At 48.1% G+C, this 18,685-nt stretch overlaps 1 protein-coding gene across 1 annotated transcript; it reads left to right on the forward strand.

Moving 5' to 3' along the window:
- Positions 1-16,764, forward strand: LOC102570944 (cytochrome P450 3A24-like). The gene is made up of 13 exons (XM_059716192.1): positions 1-160; positions 882-975; positions 1,711-1,763; positions 4,562-4,661; positions 6,068-6,181; positions 6,780-6,868; positions 7,049-7,197; positions 8,452-8,579; positions 8,901-8,988; positions 10,260-10,420; positions 10,996-11,222; positions 13,578-13,740; positions 15,075-16,764. Exons 1-13 carry the CDS (start codon positions 90-92, stop codon positions 15,168-15,170), a joined length of 1,533 nt encoding a protein of 510 aa, XP_059572175.1. The 5' UTR covers positions 1-89; the 3' UTR covers positions 15,171-16,764.
- Positions 16,765-18,685: the final 1,921 nt, after the last annotated feature.

Genomic DNA, 18,685 nt, shown 5'->3' on the forward strand with positions numbered 1-18,685 from the left:
CAGCACTGCTTCCAGGAAAACCCTGGGGCTGAAAAACTTTTCGAGGCAGCCAGGAGAGAAGGGCTGGTTCAGAGCAGGCAGCCGACGAGATGGATTTCCTTCCAAGTTTATCCCCAGAAACGTGGATGCTGCTCCTTGTGTTTCTGATGCTTTTTCTTCTGTAAGTGGAAACCTGCGTGTCTTAACTCGTACCAAAAAGGAAACTAAAAGCAGAGCTTTCCACGCCGTGTAAGCCCAATAGGATGAAAGGGAGGGGCAGCCCAGAGAAATGGCTAATGTTTATTTGCAGAAGAGAGACTTCAGGAGACCGGGGCACCAGGGGCGTGGGAAAAGCTGGACAACCCAGCTAGCTGGCATACTGCTTGCAAAGGAGGCTGGGGTAGAGGAGAGGACTAAAATTGTGTCTCACTACAAGGGCCTGCTGTGTGTCTGGGGGGAACCAGCCCTGCATGTTAGGGCACTGCTGCGGAGGGGCTGGCACCCCACCATGCAGGCGGGGTATTTCCTGGGGTGGAGGGATCTGTGCTCAAATGTTATGTGCAGGTCATCCTGGTGCAGAAGAAGGGGCGCATGCCTAAAAGTTTGCAAAGAGCATTTTTTTTGCTGTTTTTTAGTTGGTCTATTAAAAAGGTATCACCTCTGAACCTAGAGTTTTAAAGTTTTGTGTTTCTCTTTTTTTCCCAGCCCAACAAAACAGATCCTGGTGCAGTGCTTTTTTCCCTGTAGGCCTTTTCTGTCTCCCTGTTATCAGTCCATTACTTCAGCAGTGTCTAAGCAAGAGTGGCCTGCTGTTTAAACAGGTTTTATCAGGGTGAAGACCATACTCTTCCCCTTACACAAACACCTGGCATCTCACTTGTTTGCCCTTCATTTACCTGCAGCTATGGGATCTGGCCATACGGGTTCTTTAAGAAGCTGGGCATTCCCGGGCCGAGGCCTCTTCCTTTCATCGGGACCTTCCTTGAATACCGGCATGTGAGTGACAGCAGTTTCACTGAGCTTATTCTGATGATAAGGACTTTTCAGTAACCTTGGGCTCTGGGAGGGAGGGAGGGAGTCATAACTGGCTTGTACCCCTTAGCAGACGAGGTTTTTTGGGTAAATGGGTTATCTCTTATTACACCAACTAAATAGTTGGAAAGATAAATTGGTGTAATAAAAGATTCACCCAAGGAACCTTGTCTGCCTATATCCTTAGACCAACACGGCTACAACCTAAACCCCTGTAATAAAATATATCACATTTATCCAACGAGCCTTGTCTGCCTATGTCCTTACACCAACACAGCTATAACAAACACCCTTCCCTTGCAAGAGTTACAAGATCCTGATGGATGGGTAGAAAGACCTGACCTGAACTCAGGGGTTGAACTGACTTCCCCCTGACGATACATGGTGCAGCAGGGAGGTATGCAGGCAGTTGTGAAGCACTTGCATCCATTTGAGCCATGCGACAGGTCAAGTTAATTCACTGGTTCATGTGAACAAAGTCCCTCATATTTTTCTCCCATCTTTTTATTATAAGCCACTGGTTTTCTTAAGGTTTCCCATCCTGCAGCCCTAGCCCAGTTTCCAAGGACACTCACTTGACCCATCACTGCTGGTTATTGTACCTATGTGATACGATTAAATACCTCCACAGAATCCAAGCTGTGGTCCTGCTTCCCTCAGTTTGCTGGCAGCCATCCAACCTCTGGTTTTCTCTTGCAGGGAGTTCTGGATTTTGACCAGAAGTGCTTTGAGAAGTACGGCAAAATATGGGGGTGAGTTTTGCACTGAAGGAAATTGCCAGTTTGAGATGTCATCCAGGGACCACCAAAATAGAAATACTGATGCCCCTTCCAGGGGCTGATTGTTGAGTGTGGCCTCACCCACTCCATTTTGGCATTTTTACACCAGGTTGGATACAACTGACCTGGAATTCAAATGCCATTTTAGTCTGAGGTCAGGCAGGCCGCACAACAGCACAGCTCTCTGTTTGGGATGTCTGAGGCCCCTCCAAAAATACTTGCAGTACAAAATGCCATGTACCTCTGCTTCTAGCTTCCCTGCAATCACAGGGGGGCTTTCCAGGGTTGGGGAAGAGCAGGAAGAAGAAAAGCCCAGTCCTGTGAATTTCTGCACCCCTGCCATCTCCAAGGGCACCCCTGCCATCACGGCCACAAGATATAGCAGCCACGAGAGCTGCCCCAGCAAGCGCTGAATGAGGAAGGCACTAACTGTCCTTTCTGCTGCTTTGCTTTCTCTCTCAGCAACAGGAGCCCTTTCTGCTCTTTGGGGCTCCTCCCCAACCCCTACACTTTGAGGTAGTTGCACGGCAGGTCAGTGTGGCCCAGACACCTTCCCAGGGCTCCAGGTGAGCTCTCCCAGCTGGTGCCATTCAGCCCTGTCTTCTACCTCCCAGGCGGGTGCGGGACTGCTCCTCTGACAGCCCCAGACACCCTGACTGCTCATTTCAAAGAAGCTGCTGCTCTGGCTGGCTCAGGCAGAGAGTGAGCTCCAGGCAGCTGTAGATTTTTTTCTTATCCCCCAGCTCCTTCCTCGAACAAGGGGCTGAGCTACCGTCCAACCTGGCTCTGTTGCACGCACAGCACAGGCTTTGTGCTGCTAGGAGCTCGGGGTCTCTTCTCACTTTGCCTCTGAGAGCTCTTGAGCTGCAGGGAAATTGTTGCACACAACTCTGGAAAGTTTAATGAAGCCCAAAACATTTTAAAAAGAGTGAAGCCTGAAACCCCCATGCTTCCCCAGGCTCCCCTGCCCTTTGGCCAAGCCCCTGGGTTTTAATGTTCGTCAGCCTGAAACTGGTGGATGAACAGAACTTGAAACATAATCTGTAGTTTTTCTCTCCTCTTTTTAAGACTGTGGACAGATGAGTTTTGTAGTGCTCTATGTTGCAGTTCTTTTTAGTGGTGCATAAATATGTGTTTGTACAGTCACAGGCCCCTGGCGTGCTATTGAATCACTGCAGAGGTGTGCTGTCCTGCTAGGGAGTAATAGGGGGTTGCTGTTTTGTTCTCCCCGACTCCCCATCCTCCTGGAGGGGAGCATGTCTATGAGCTGGATGACTGACAGCCTGCCTTAAACCTTGCTGGCGAAGACAAATCACTGAGCAGCTGTCAGTGACTGATGGGCATCGGTGTCTGGCACCAGGGCAGCAGCACGGGGGGGAGACAGAACTGCAGTTCCCAGACTGGGATTGAGGGCATTGCAGCAGGGTCAAGAGCAGGCTGCCATGACAAAAATGGTGGCTCACACCTGCAGCAATGTGGTCTCCACTGCTGTGTCTGGGAAAGCACCTAGAGAGCTGTTGCTGCCCAAGGACCAGGGCATGGTGCAGTCTGAGAGCTCATCAGCCTCCAAGCAAGGGTGGCCCGGAGAGCTGCAGCTGCCAGTCCTAGCTGGGATGCAGGTAGGGTGCACATCTGTAGACTTGCTTTCTGCAGTACTACAAGGTGATATGCAATGCTTAGGGATGTACCAAATTGATGGCGGGATTTGGGGGCGCGGTGGCTCCTTGATCTTGCAGGTTCCCATGTGTACCCCCACTGCTGATTGGTAGCGGGACCCCGCAGCCCACTGCTCACTCCTGATGGGCGCAGGCAAAAACTGCAGTTTTTAATATGGTGCCATTTTTGCCACTCACCGCTGATTGGTTGAGGGGCCCTGGCAGCCACGCTGTTTGTTGCTGCCTGGCGGGGAGGCAAACACAGAGCCACATTTAAAACTGTGGTTTTCACCTCCCCGCTGGTCAGGAGTGAGCAGCAGGCAGTGCGGGAAGGCACGCGGGGGGACCTGCAAAATAAAAGAAGCCGCCACGCACCTCACTGCTCACTCCTGATCACCAGGGAGGCGAAAACCGCGGTTTTAAATATGGTGCTGTTCTTGTCTTCTGGCCAGTCATCAGCAAGCCGCAAAAATGGCACCGTATTTAAAACTGTGGTTTTGCCTCCCCGCCGATCAGACACAAAAGGCAAGCAGCGGGGCCCTGCTGCCAATCAATGGTGGGAGGACGCACAGGGGAACCTGCAAGACTAAAGGAGCCGCCGCGCACCCCACTCCCACCATGAATTTGGTAGGTCCCTAGTAATACTACAAGTGTGATGCCTGTTTACAGCCTAAGACACCATGCAGAGAAATCCATTTACCCTATATTTAAACTAATTCGGCTAGATTCATCATCACCAGGTGTCAATGACAGAAACAAAGAGCACTTTGACGGCACAAACACAATGAATTAATGCAATGATGATCAGTAACTTTCTGCCTTAATACATCCTGCTTGGGAATGCCAGTTCTCAGCAGGGCAGATATTTGCTAGATATGTCCAGATAGCAGAACTTAGAACATCTCCCCCATCCAATTTCTCCTCTTTATTGCATAGTAAAACAATTTCGGCATCTTCTCTCTTTGATGCTGCTTTTGCAAGAAGCACTGGGAACCCCTTTAGTATTGGGCATCTGTACATTAGTATACATGTGTATTTATTCATAACCAAATCAAGGCACACCTGCTCTGTATAATAGCAAGCAAAGGCCTAATTGTGAGTTTCTCTTCGTTCCAGGTTTTTTGATGGCAGGCAGCCTGTACTGGCTATTCTGGATCCGATAATCATCAAAACCATCCTGGTGAAAGAATGCTACACCCTCTTTACCAATCGCCGGGTAGGTATCTTGAACAGAGCTGATCCATATACATCTGATGGGGTGGATGCACACAAAAAAAGTCAAATTTCCTCCCAGGGCAGTGCAATCTTTAAACCACCCAGTTTGCTCAGGGCACAGAATTAGAAATCAGAACCCCTGAGTTGTTTCTCCTTTCAGTGATCTTTGACAAGTTTCATAGTTTCATAGTAGCCAGGGTCAGGAGGGACCTGAAGAGATCATCTAGCCTGACCCCCTGTCACAGGCAGGAATGAATGCTCCATCAGCTTATTACCATCGTTCCTCGTCACCCCAGGTGGTGCTGGGGAGACAAGGGCTCTACCTAGTTGCTGTTGATCTCCCCCGATGAGCTTGTAGGCAGCCAACAGGTCCCCCCTCAGCCTCCTCTTGCTGAGGCTGAACAGGTTCAGGTCCTTCAGTCTCTCCTCGTAGGGCCTGTCCTGCTGCCCTCTCACCAAGCGGGTGGCCCTCCTCTGAACCCTCTCCAGGCTGGCCACATCCCTTTTGAAGTGTGGTGCCCGGTACTGGATGCAGTACTCCAATTGTGGCCTGACCAAAGTTACATAGAGAGGAAGTATCGCCTCTCTGGACCAGTTTGAGATGCATCTTTGGATGCATGACAAGGTGGCTGTGGTCTGGCATTGGCGGCTCATGTTCATCTTGGAGGCAATAATGACTCCAAGATCCCTTTCTGCCTCTGTGCTTTCAAGAGGGGAGCTCCCCAGCCTGTATGTGTGCTGTGGATGCCTTCTCCCAAGGTGCAGCATCCTGCATTTGTCTACATTGAACCCCATCCTATTACTGTCCGTTCACTTCTGCAGTCTGTCTAAATCTAGTTGCAGCCTCTCTCTTCCTTCAAGCGTGCCCACCTTGCCGCACATCTTAGTGTCATCAGCAAACTTGGACAGCGTGCTTTCCACCCCCTTGTCCAAGTCGCTGATGAAGATGTTAAACAGTGCGGGCCCAAGGACTGAGCCCTGGGGTACCCCACTGCTCACATCTTGCCAGGCTGAGTACAACCCATCCACCACTACACTCTAGGTGTGCCCCATCAGCCAATTTTTTACCCATCCAACTGTGCAGGCATTTTACTGCTCTCTGCATCCGTTTCTGTATCTGCAAGGGAAGGATAATGATATTTCCCATGGGTTGTGAGGTTCTCCTGCTTACTTTTTTACAGTCTTGGTCTAAGCTATCTTCAGCCTCTGTTTCCACATTTGCAGACATCAAGAGAATGGACCTGATCTTGCCATTTCCTGCAATGGGAGGCCCATGCCTTGCATTGCTCAGGCTTTACGGGCAATGTCCATGATCCATTTTCAAGTCCAACATGTGAGAGGGCTGGTTGAAGTCCTAAGGCCATGCCCTGTATAAACAGGGATCTCTTCTGTGCTCTTCCTCCCTAGAACTTTGGTCTCAATGGTGAGCTGGATTCTGCCATCACAATAGCTCCAGACGAGCAGTGGAAGAGGATTCGGACTGTGCTGTCTCCGACGTTCACCAGCGGGAGGCTAAAGGAGGTAAAGCCAGGGAGGCTAGAAGTGCAAACAGACCTACCATATGAAACATTTCCAAGTGTAACAGCCTTTACATGCTGGAGCCCGGCAGCACCCTTCCCTGGAGCCCACCATTGATCTGGGACCTCTCCTTGCGATCCCTCTTCAGGAAGAGTGATGGGAGACTGGACTGCTGCTGTATTGCAAGTCCGACAGGAAGGCAGGAGGATGAGTTTGTCAGTGCTTCACATCCCACACCGTGCTCTGGGGCAGGGCTTTCCCGTCCTGCAGTAGCTTCCTCTGTCACTGTTGGAGAGTTCCTGCCCTGCTCTTTGCAGCACATGGGACGCTGGCACGTGCAGGGGTGTTTTCAGGGGACCCTTTTCAGTTCCTACCCATCTGGCTGCATGGACCAGTCACTAACTTGAGAGCAACCCTCTTCATTTCCCAGTGGGGTCTGAAGCCCTGCAGTGATCCCACCCCCATTCCCCCCAGTCTTAAACGAGTCGATGGCTATTAGCTGACAATTAGCACACAGCAATGCTGTTCCCTGGCAGTGTGCGGCTCTGCTTAATGGATGTGAAGGAGTCTGCAGTGCCTTGTGCTTTGTTTTGCATTTCAGATGTTACCCATCATCCATTCCTATGCAGACACATTAGTTAAAACGGTGCAGAAGAAAGTGGATAATGATGAGTCCATGGACACGAAGGCGTGAGTAGTTATCTGGGGGCAGCAGATCTGTGCTCCAAATGTGAGCGGGAAGCAAATTTGGGGGAGTACTGAGACCATTTGCAGGGGAGGGTCTCCCTACCCAGGATTTTTACTGGAGAGAAACCTCTTGAGGGGATGCCTGCGAGACCTTCATATTCATGTTCTCCCCTTTCTCCTCAGTGTCTTTGGAGCCTACAGCATGGACGTGGTGACCAGCACTTCATTCAGCGTGAACATCGACTCCATGAACAACCCAAAGGACCCTTTTGTCGCCAACATCAAGAAGTTTCTTAAGTTCAACTTCTTAAGCCCAATACTCCTGTTAGTAGGTATGAGGCTCCTGCACACCTAAGCTCTCTGGCCCCTGCAAGCTGCTCTGGGCAGATCACAGCAGGGTATCTTTGGTCAGGCTAGTGGGGCTGACCATTTTTACTTTGCTGTTGGCATTGGCTAATGGCCCAGAGTTCAGGGCCCTAGCCTCTGCTGCAGCTGGGCTAATAGATAACACCCTGAGGCCACCCTGGACTTGCCAGAAATGCAAAATGAGCGAAGACAATTCAACAAATTATCTTATATCCTATGTCCTTAGACCAACAGGGCTACAACCAAAACCCCAGAAACAAATAAATTAGCACTTAGCTGTCTTCCAGTGGGTCATCACAGACTTCCTTCTGGCCACCTTTTATCTCTCAGAGGCTTTGCAGAGCCTGCGGGCTTGTGGAGACAAACAAAGGAGCGGGCAGGAGCCCTGCTCTCAGGCCACTCCCCGGGCTGCCTAACCCCTGGTGTCCCCAGGCTCCCGGCCAGGTGCAGCCCTTTGAAGCTGTTTTCAGCATCTTTTATTCTTCCCCCTGCTGGTGCTGACCCACATGGGTGACTCTTCCTTGTTCACCACACCTGCACCAACTCCCTTTTTGGGAGAATCACTGCATCCCCAGACCTGGTTTCCCAACCTTTGATATGAGTCCTTCCAGGTCTGGGGTGGGCATGAGGAGGCACTTCCAGGGTGTGGGGCTGTTCACACTCCCCCACGTCCCTAGTAACAGGGCCCTGCCCTCTTACACCCCATAAGGGACTGATCCTGGTCCCCTTGTCCTTTCAGGAGGTGTTCAGTGTGTCACTGCACTAGGCCCCCACATGGGTTCATAAAGGTGCTAACATAGAAATCATGGTAAAGACCCCATTCTTACAGCCAGTGCAGCGCTGTGGTGACTGCGTCTCTGGTGAGCCCCTCCAGGCAAAAATTAAGTGAATGCCAAGATGAGGTGGAAGAAGTATTTCTTCTATAAAGGAAAGTGAAAGGAGCAGAGATGTACAAGTCAGGAGATTTCCAAGTGAAATTCAGATCTCTACACACCTTTGCGCTGGCAGGAAATCGGAGCTGGGCTCGGTTCATGGGGAGTCTCCAGCTGTGGTTCACGCCGGCAGCACCAGGACGAGTGGTTTGCCAGCTATTTTTGTTGAGGTGCCCTGACCTTGCTCCCCCTCTTGCTGTGCCCTGTTGCTCACTGTTCTCTGAAGACCTCTTGGCTGAACCTCAGTGTTTGCAATGCAGACACCTGTTTTGTTCCTCTCCTTTTCAGTGGTGTTCCCCTTTCTGGTCCCGCTTCTGGAGAAAATGAATGTGTCTCTGATGCCCGCAGGATTCATGGACTTCTTCTTCAACGTCCTCAAGAATATAAAGGAGGAACGGCAAAAGAACAGAAACACGGTCAGTCCAGCTCATGTGCCTTCTGTCTTGTGGGCTCTCATTCTAGGGAAGTCCACTTGCATCTCTTGTGGATGTGACAGATGCTCTTGGTATCACCTTTCAGCTGGCCAAACTTGGGTAGGCTCAGAGAAGTGTCCTGTTTAAGCTTCTGTGGAAACATCCATTTCTTCCAAATGAGCTTTCAGTCTGTCACTTAAGCCTTAAGTTTCATAGTCATCAGGCCAAGAGGTTCCCCAGGACCATGTTGTGCACTGAGGCTGGGTTAGTGTTGAACTTGTGTTGGACCAGCTTACATGACTTTCTCCATCTTTCTGTTCCCAGGATCGGGTGGATTTCTTGCAGCTGATGATTGACTCACAGAACCCAGATGACAGCGCCAAACCTAAAGAGGAGAAGCATGCATATAAAAGTAAGGCTGTAGGTCATGTGTCCCATCCCCACCCTGGCCAACAACTCACTGGGATACCCATTGTAGATTTTGGGGGAGGAAAGGGGAGGCGTTTAGTAATAATTGTCAGGATGAACAGCCCCTTTCCCCCATCCCTCCATTTAATTCTGGGTCTTATGGGGGCACAGAAGGGAATTGGTGAGGCTCTGCTCACCAAGGCGCCCCCAGGGCCATAAGCTAGCAGAGAGCAGATTTAGACTGGACACTAGGAAGAACTTCTTCACAGTTAGAGCGGCCACAATCTGGACTGGGCTCCCAAGGGAGGTGGTGCTCTCCCCTACCCTGGGGGTCTTCAAGAGGAGGTTAGATAGGCATCTGGCTGGGGTCATCTGAACCCAGCACTCTTTCTTGCCTATGCAGGGGGTCGGACTCGATGATCTATTGAGGTCCCTTCTGACCCTAACATCAATGAATCTATGGGAGCTGTAAGTTAGATCTTTCCAAAAGAAGAGAAAGGGAAACTGGAATTGGCATTTCACAGGGACTGAACATTCACAACCCTGACTGGTGCCAAGGGGAGCTATAGCTCCTCATCACACTTGAATGAGTAATGAGGTGCGTTGCACATGAAGTAACACAGCCCACCTAATGGAAAGCTTGGCTAGGACACTGTGCAGTGGTGACTAACCTTAAGGGCTTAAACCGGCTGAACTCGAGCTTTATCTGTACAAGGACAGAGGAAAGCAAGCAGGACAAAAGACTTTGTAAGTGCTTCTGGTGCCATATCATCCTTTCTTCTGTGCTTTTGTCTCTTATCATGACTTCCCCTACTCTGCAAATGACACTTCTCTGGGTCACCTCCTTGTCTGCTTCTCTCAAGTCATCACTCCTTACCAAAGACCCTCCCTAACGGGATGCTGTATAAGGGGTAGTAGTTAGGAACTTTAAAGACAGCTTCCCAGATGAAGAAATTTGGGCAAATGATTCAGGCCCATATCTGAGAAACTTTCCTGGACACGAGAAGGGCCAAGAGCCATCAGGAAAGATGAGTATGTGCTTATTGGATGTGTTTTCAGACTGTAGATATCAAACTCTACAAATCATTTGTGTAGAACTTGTACATCATTTATTTTGTCTCTTTTCCTCATATCCTCTCTATTATCATTGGCTTGTATTGAAAGCTCTTTGGGCAGGGACAGTTTCTTCCTTGCGGGGTCCTAAGCTACTATGCCAGTTACTAAAATCCTGCGCTCTTTGAGTTTTGCCCTTCCTGTATGTGTTTGTCTCTCCAGCACTGACGGACCCCGAGATTCTGGCACAGGCTCTCATCTTTATATTTGCTGGTTATGAGACCACCAGTTCCACTCTCAGCTTCGTCTCCTATAACCTGGCCACTCACCCGGATGTGCAGCAGCGGCTGCATGAAGAGATTGATGCTGCTCTGCCCAACGGGGTAAGAAAGAGTGATGTTTTTGGTGCTCTGTTTCCAGCAGTAGCACCCTGCTCAGAGGTTGATCCCAAACCCCGCTGGAAGGCAGAGTGACTGTTCTCCATACAGGACACCTCAGCCACAGTGGGTGGTAATCGCACATTGTGCACCAGTGTAACACACGCTTCCTCTGGTCAGAACATCCCAGCACTGGTGGGGAGGTGGAGATACCCATGAAACATCCCTTAAATAACTGACCTCTCTATGCCAAGTGGTGCCTAAAAGTGGGGCAGGGTTAACAAGAGAGAATGAGGCCACTCCCTCTTGTCTACCTCAAAGACATTTTTAAGTGGAAGTGAGAAAAGTCTCATGGTGCAAAGACCTCCATGACCAGGGCTCATTAGCCATAGGTTCACCCATGGTACATTGCAATGCAGTGTTTAAGGGAGCTGGACATGAGTCTTCTGCCTCTGGATCACAACCCCACTGCAACATGCAGATGTTTGGGGTAGCTACTGTGCCTATAGACAGCATGGTAAGCTTTGAGAGAGCTTCCCATGGACCTGGAAGTCCATTCCCCTCTGCCATTCTCTCCCAAGGCCAAGCCCACCTATGAGACCGTGATGCAGATGGAGTATCTTGATATGGTGGTGAATGAAACACTCAGAATCTTCCCCCCTGGCGGGCGGCTTGAACGTGTCTGCAAGGAGACCATTGAGATAAACGGAGTGACCATTCCAAAAGGGACTGTCACCATGATCCCAGCCTACGTGCTGCATCGTGATCCAGAGGTCTGGCCAGAGCCAGAGGAGTTCAGGCCCGAGAGGTGAGAGAGGTGGGGGAGGGAAAAGAAATGCAAATTTGTCCTGCCACCAGCCAGCCGAAAAAGCAACAATGGTGGGGAAAGCGTGATTACATTTAAATGGGGTTTTTATCATTATTTGACATTTAGTCCCAGTATCACCATGCAGGGAGCTTTACGGTCTGCATCCATGAGCTGTGCATAGAATTTAATTAACTGTATTAACTGAAGAAAATAGCAGAGAGACCAGCTGCCAGCAGCTGCAATATTGAGGGGTTCACAGCCAGAAATTCAAGCAAGAGCCATTGGGTGACTGGCATGATGCCATGCAAATTAGCATGTGGAAAGAAAAAGTCCTTGTGACAAATCCTGATGTCACTTTTTGGTGATCCCTAGAGCTCTGGGTCCTGTCCCCACTGCCCTGGTGAGTATCCTCAGAGTTTCTGACCCATCTGGCTCTTGGGACACTTCTCCCCTTCCTAGCAAAACTTAAACTAATCACACCCCAGACTAGACCTTACATCTTAGTGTGGGAGAATTCCTTGGACTTTCAGGTTCAGACCCCTTTGAATTGTTAGTGCGGGTATTTATATACTTTTGCTTGATCATAGTCATCTTTCATGGACCCCTTAGACATAGTCTGTGGATCCCCAGGGCTAGGTACAGACAGTCAAAAAGCCCAAGGCTGAATCGATTCAGTCTTTGCAGGTTAATCTAAATTGCAGAGATTAAATTGAAACAGAAGTGAACAGACATTATTTACCTTTGATTCAGAAAATGCAGCCACATGCCTGCAGTGGCTCAGGCCAAAAGCTGGGAGGCGCTAGAGCATGGCTCTCTGGCACATAGCCAGCACGGCCTATGTGTTTGCTTCCTCTTCCTGCTGTCCCCACAGGTGTCTGGGATTTTCAGTCAAGAATTACAGCAGCAGGACTCTGCAGGGTTGCTCATCACTTCCTTTTCCTGCTTCTAGGTGCCTCTGGGATTCGTAGTCCACAGTTGCAGCCAGCAGTAAATTTGAGCAGGCAAAGGGGTTTTTAACTCCCCGTTCCTGGCCCCAGGTCCCAGCCGTGGTTTGCCTGTGGAGGAATCCCCCCTGCAGACTGGGCTGCATCCCTGGTCAGGCTTGCCCCCCCTTCCCCCTTGTCAGCCAGCCCTCACAGCTCCAGCCAGGGAGCGGAGGGACAAGGCTAGCCATGCTCTCTGGAGCAGATAGCACAGCCCAGCCCAGGGCTGGAAAGCATGCTGGGGGACTGTGATTTAACTTGAACCAGGAAGAGGTCTGGGACAGAAATTTCATAAACCAGTTTGACCCAAATCAGTTAAGTCTGATACTACATTCAAGCAGGTTTATCGTAAACCAGTTTCAGCCATTTTGAAACTGGGTTATATGCACTGAGCTCCTGTTCTGTTGCAGGTTTAAACCAGTTTCTGATCACATAACCTGGTTTATGTATAAGTCTTGTCCCTAGCCCAGAGGTCTCCGGACCACAGGTTGAAAACCACTGGTTTAGAGTTACCTTCTCATTTGCAAGCCCTGCCCAATGTTGCATGTGTTTTCAGCAGCTAGCAATCATGCTAGTGACCTTCCAGCTCCGAGCTGGCTTCTGCCTTTCCCCTAGACTCAATGTAGCTTCTCCTTTATTCCCGCAAAAGGCTTCTCTTAAATTTTCTAATCATTAACTCCTCATCTCTCATCCCCCATTCCAATTCCCAAGGCACTTGTTAACTTTGGCAGATGATTTCCTTCCAAGGCCTGGCATCCACCTGCTAATTGGACTGTTTTGTTCTACTTTGATTTGTGCCAGGCCGTACTTGCACACACATTTCCGTGAGCAGAAAGGTGCTCTCCTGCCCTTGCTTTACTCTATTCCACACAAACATTCCCAGAGTTTTGCTTCCTACCTGTCTGGTGGATATGCTAATATACACTTGGCCATTGTCTAGCGAGAAGCTCTGTCACCAGAGTAGACTACGAACAGACTAATAATCTCTTGGGTAGGGCAGAACACAAGAACACATCTGTATCCAATATCATGTTTCATACACACAAATCATTATATTCATGATAAAGATGTATGTATGGTTAGGTGTTGATTGAGACTCATCAGGACAGCAGATGGTCCAACGTACAGGGATACCTCTTTATGAGGAAACAATACCTCCCTCCAAATTGAACCATTGCAGATCTTAGCACCCCGTGACAGCTGTGGAGGAAGTAAAAATTAATTTTCCAGTTCTAGTTCAAAAACAATCCCTGTTCAACAATTGCTGTTACATCAGACTAGGACAAATGAAGCCAGAGTCAGAGATGGAGCAAAAGGTTAGGAGAAGATATGAAGAATTAACCTCTTTCTTTATCTCTCTGTTTGGAACCAGGTTCAGTAAAGAGAACAGAGACAGCATGGACCCCTATATCTTCCTGCCCTTTGGAGCCGGTCCAAGGAACTGCATTGGAATGAGGTTTGCTCTCCTCAGCCTGAAAATGGCCTTAGTTGTCCTGTTGCAAAGATTTTCCTTCAGGACCTGCAAAGATACCCCGGTGAGAACGCATGTTTGAATGTGAACGGACTAGCATAGTCTTGTAGAGAGATCATTTTCATGTCTGTCTCAGGATTCACAGGGCACTGTCTTCCACATGCATGAAAGCCCTTCCCCTATGAGAGATGACCATACAAACTGCAGCGCGGATTCAATGCACAAACCATGTCATCATGGCTTACCGCTACATCAGGGGAATACATCAAGGCCTTGGTGAACAACTGTTCACCAGGGCACCCTTGGGGAAAACCAGGAGTAATGGCCACAAACTCCTGGAAGACCATTTCAGGCTCAACATTAGAAAAAACTTCTTCTGTCATGGTGTCCAGACTGTGGAATAAGCTCCCTCCAGAGGTGGTGCAATCGCTTACCCTGGAAATTTTCAAGAGGAGACTAAACAGTCACCTTCCTGGGGTCACCTGACCCCAGTTGTCTTTCCTGCTTGGTGCAGAGGGACTGGACATGATGATCAACAAGGTCCCTTCCAGCCCCTTACAATCTATGATTCAGCCATGAAATTTGGTGGTGGGAGGAGTGGTGGCTGCCCCATCTCTAGAAGCCACAAAAGTTAATGCTGCCACTGCCAAATTTTAGCCCCACAGCAGATAACATGGCTCAGCACTGTGTCTGGCCCACCAACCTTTCCCACTTCCTCTCCTCTAGTCTCCAGGACCAGAGTTGGACATCACTGCTTAGGTGATTATAAATCAGCATGATACATGTTATTGCCATATATATTTTGAAACCACTTGGACGATGAATTTTACTTAGGTGAGAGATTTCAGAAGGATGTCTCTGAAGTCTGCAGACCTCTTTGATCCAGTGAATAAATACACTGGGCAAGGCAAACTTCCCCATGCTTCTCTGCTAATCCACCTGGATCCTGGCTTAGAAGGGCTTTTCTCAAAAAGGGGAGATCCCTCTAAGCCAGGTTCAAGTAAGGGACCCAAGACTATGAACTAAGTATTCAATCCAAAGACAGATAACCTCAGTAGTCAGAGAACTTATAGGGATGTCCTTTCGGCATGCCCATGGTCTTGCTTGGGATCAGCTTCAGCCCTTCCTTCTGGAGATGACTGAAGCCAGCGCTGCAGGAGCCTGGAGTCAGTGCTCTATGTGTCTGTCATGAAATAAATATACTGGTTGAAATTGCATGGCAGATAATCCCTGCTGCAAGCTCGGTGTCTGTGGCTGCCTCAAAGCAGCCAGTGGAAGGCAACTCTTCCTTTTTCAGTGCAGGGATTTGCCATTTAAAGATCCTGAATGTATCTTTGGTGAATATTCTGTAACATTCAGGGTGCATGACCTTGTTATTTCTCTCTCCTCATGGTGAAGATCCCTCTAGTGCTGGACTCAAAGGGTTTCATGCAACCCAAGAATCCCATCATACTGAAGATGGTCCCCAGACCCTGTATTCAGCCAGAAGAGTAAAAGAGATTGCAGCAGAGCCTTCTGTCTGATGTTCCTTCCGCCTGCTCCTGTTGCATGAGAAGAGGCGATGTAAAACTGTATGAGATACATTGGTGGAAGCACCCTTTTCCAGCATCGTGCCTTCACAAGGGGCTGGTGCTAATTCCACTGATCTGGAGAAGCACTGAGTGCTCCTTGTGTCATGACTACTAGCCTTTCAGCCAAGCAGAGGTCAGGGTGCCTCTGAGAGGCCAGTGGCACTGTTAGACAGGATGCTTTAAGATGCTTTAACCTCTTCTTAGTGCCTTTATTTAGACATGGGCAGTCTCTTTTGGAAGTTTAATTTACATCAAGATAGGAAGGTAAACTGCACACGCAAACAGAATTATCCATTTTATTCCCATTCCTACTCTGTCATAGGATGAAAGTATCTTTCTTTTGCTTCTATATGTGCAAGCACATGGTATTAACTGTGCCTTTTTTCCTGGGCCATGTAATGTTTCACTGTTGTGACCCTCTAAGTGGTAGTCATCATGTCCTTGCAGGAAATAATATCCAAGGCCAGTTTCTGGAATGGACTTGTACAGACTTACACAAATCTGTTCTGATTTGACATGGTTTTTATGAATGAGTTGGTCATGATTCAGATGGCTAGGGATGTGTTAGAGATAAGCAATTCCCATTAAGAATCAGTGATTTGTGGAGTGGGAGTGAAGTGTACTGCAGGATCTTTCTCATGTTTTGCTTATTTTATTTCCCTGGGCCTCCAATGGTCTCCCGTTGGGAGAAATAATTTTTGCATAGATATTGATCTGAGTATGGGGCTTTTCCATTTTTTAAATTTCATTCCATTTTTTAAGATTGACTAGAACTAAGTACAGACAATCAGAAAGCCCAAGACTGAATTGATTCAATGTTTGCAGGTTAGTCTAGGCTGTGTAGATTGAACTGATAAGCAAATGAACAGACGTTCACTTTTGATTCGGGAAATGCAGCCACATGCCTGCAGTGGCCCAGGCCAGAAGCCAGGGGGTGCTAGAGCATGAACCCCTGCTCTGCTGGACCAGACAACTTGGGCTAAGGCTAGCCCGACCACCTGTGAGGGGGAGGTGTGCGGGATGTGCTAAGCGTCCTGGGATGCTGGGGGACTGAGAGTTAGCTTGTATCTGGAGGGGATCTGGGACAATAGTTCAATTAGCTGATTTAACCTAAGTGAGTTAAGTCTGATACTACATCCATCCAGGTTTTTCTGAAACTGGTTTTGGCCATTTTGAAAGCAATTTTATGTGCATTGAGCTTTTGTTGTATTATAGATTTGAACTGATTTCTGATCATTTATACTGGTTTATGTGTAATTGATGTCCCTAACATATGAGATTTAAACCAGGAAGAAGAATAGTACTTTGGCACGGTGCAGAGCTGAGAAAGGCCTTTATATCCTTTTAGAAGACTTGATTGTGGAGGAAGGACTCTACTGCTTGGTACTGAAAAAAGAGAAGTCTCACTGGACCGTGTCACTCCAAGACTAGCATTATGCTCAGTACTCTATACACGTGATGTGGTTTCATTTTTAGTAATCCAAACAGTACTAATAAAAAAGTGATTAAAATAAAAACCTGCATATGTTGCTGTTTGCTTCTGCACTGAATTGAGATCAGCTTCAGATTCTGGTCATCAACACACAGATGAACTCATTACTAGGACTCACAATCCATAACCTGGGGAAGCGTCCAAGAAGTTGACAGAATTGCATCTGCCATGCTAAACAAGTTGGGTCTTTGTGGTTGCTTAGTGGAAGATTTCTAGGGGAATTCCTGGCCTGCAGAAAGTGCTAATGATTGAACTTGGGACCTTCTTTCTCAGCAATGAGTAAATAAATACCCCTTTATGAATTCATACTCATGAGGTCCTGGATGTGCTATGTTGAATTAAATTGAAGCCAAGGTCTGGAGCTACTGTGGTTGTTAAAGACAATGGCATTTTTCAAATTTTGTATTGGATTTTAATATTTCTCTCCTTGTCAAAGTCCAAATTGCTATTCCTATTCCATGATAGAGCATTTTTCTGATCCTTTCCTAAATTTATAGCACCCTTTTTCTATGGATTGGTCAATAGCTCCGTATTTTGCCAGAAGGGGCTGCACTTCTGTACTGGGTAAGATGATCTCTAGATGATATATAGACTTTATACAGTCTGTAAAATGTAGGAAGCACTTTGGATTCCTTAGGGATGAAAGACTATTATTCTAATAAATCTTCACTGGAGAACACAAATTATTACAGCATTATGGCAACAACAGCAAGAGTCACTTCTTAGTCATGCAAGTTCTAAGTTGGACTGCTTCTGACTCGTGTAGACCAACACAAAACTCAATTTCTGGAGCTTTCTTCTACCACCATATTCTGAATGGGTTTTCAGCCCAGTCAGAGATGCAATAGATATGATATTTGTTGCTAGACATCTGTAGAAGTGCTGTGAACAACATTGAGATCTTTACATGGTCTTTTTTAATCTAAAGGCCTTTGATTCAATCAACAGGGTGCCCCTGTGGAAGATGCTGATAAGCTTTGCATGCCTGCCAACATTTGTTACCATTTCCTGACTTCTTCCAGACGACATGACAGCAAGCATCATAAGCAATAGCTCAGAAACAGATGCCTTCCCTATTAGAACTGGAGTCAAGCAAGGATGTGCGATTGCAACAATTCTCTTTTCAGGGTTTTGTCTGGGAAGAACGTGGGCTGTCCTGAGTTTCCAGGAAAGGAGATGTGGAGTCTGCTCCATGGATTTCGGGAGTCACTGGGCACGTCTACACGTTGCCCTATGGTGATGTAGTGATGCGCTACATCACCGTACGGTATGCTACGGTGATGTAGTGGTCACATGGGTACACACCTGCTTGCCAGCTGCATCACCGTAGTGGCGTGCTCCCCCGATATAGCACTCTGCTACAGTGATATAGTAGAGAAATCTAATTGTGCGCTGCGTGCACAGCGTAGTAACCGCCCATACTTGCCATGCTTTAGTACTTCGAAGAGGAAATACTAAAGCACGGCAATGCCTAGACTCGCCCACAATAATACAAAGATTGTGATTGTCACCAGTCTAGCTGGGGATGGGTCATTAGTTGCTAGTTATTGGCTACTGAGCTGTCAGGAAGCTGACCCTATGCTAAACACAGCCTTAGAGCCAACCTGGCAGACAGTGGTGAATTGTCTGCACAACAGATTTGGTGAACATGTAGATTGCCTTGCCTTGAGTTCCTACATTTGTCCTATCTATGACTGACTTCTGGCCTTTGGCCTGCTTTTGACTATTCCTGATGACTGCCCACATCCCAGTTGTGGACAGGCAGGATGAGAAATTGGTCCTTTTCCATGTACTCAGAAGGCATTCAGTTACTCAAAGAGGTTTGCAGTGAGTAGCAAGGAAGAAAAAACACAGGATTCAGACTGGAAAGAGGTTTGCAGGCCTTTGCAGTGATCACTCTACTGACATCTTTAAAACACTGGCATGTTTCTGGCCAGCCTGGAGCC

This window comes from Alligator mississippiensis, chromosome 13 (assembly GCF_030867095.1).
Source record: "Alligator mississippiensis isolate rAllMis1 chromosome 13, rAllMis1, whole genome shotgun sequence".
NCBI lineage: Eukaryota > Metazoa > Chordata > Crocodylia > Alligatoridae > Alligator > Alligator mississippiensis.

Coding starts and splice junctions, on each gene's coding strand:
- LOC102570944 (XM_059716192.1), top strand. CDS start 90: ATGGATTTCCTTCCAAGTTTATCCCCAGAAACGTGGATGCTGCTCCTT. Junction 1,764..4,561: donor AAGTACGGCAAAATATGGGG/GTGAGTTTTGCA, acceptor TCTTCGTTCCAG/GTTTTTTGATGGCAGGCAGC. Junction 8,989..10,259: donor GGAGAAGCATGCATATAAAA/GTAAGGCTGTAG, acceptor TTGTCTCTCCAG/CACTGACGGACCCCGAGATT.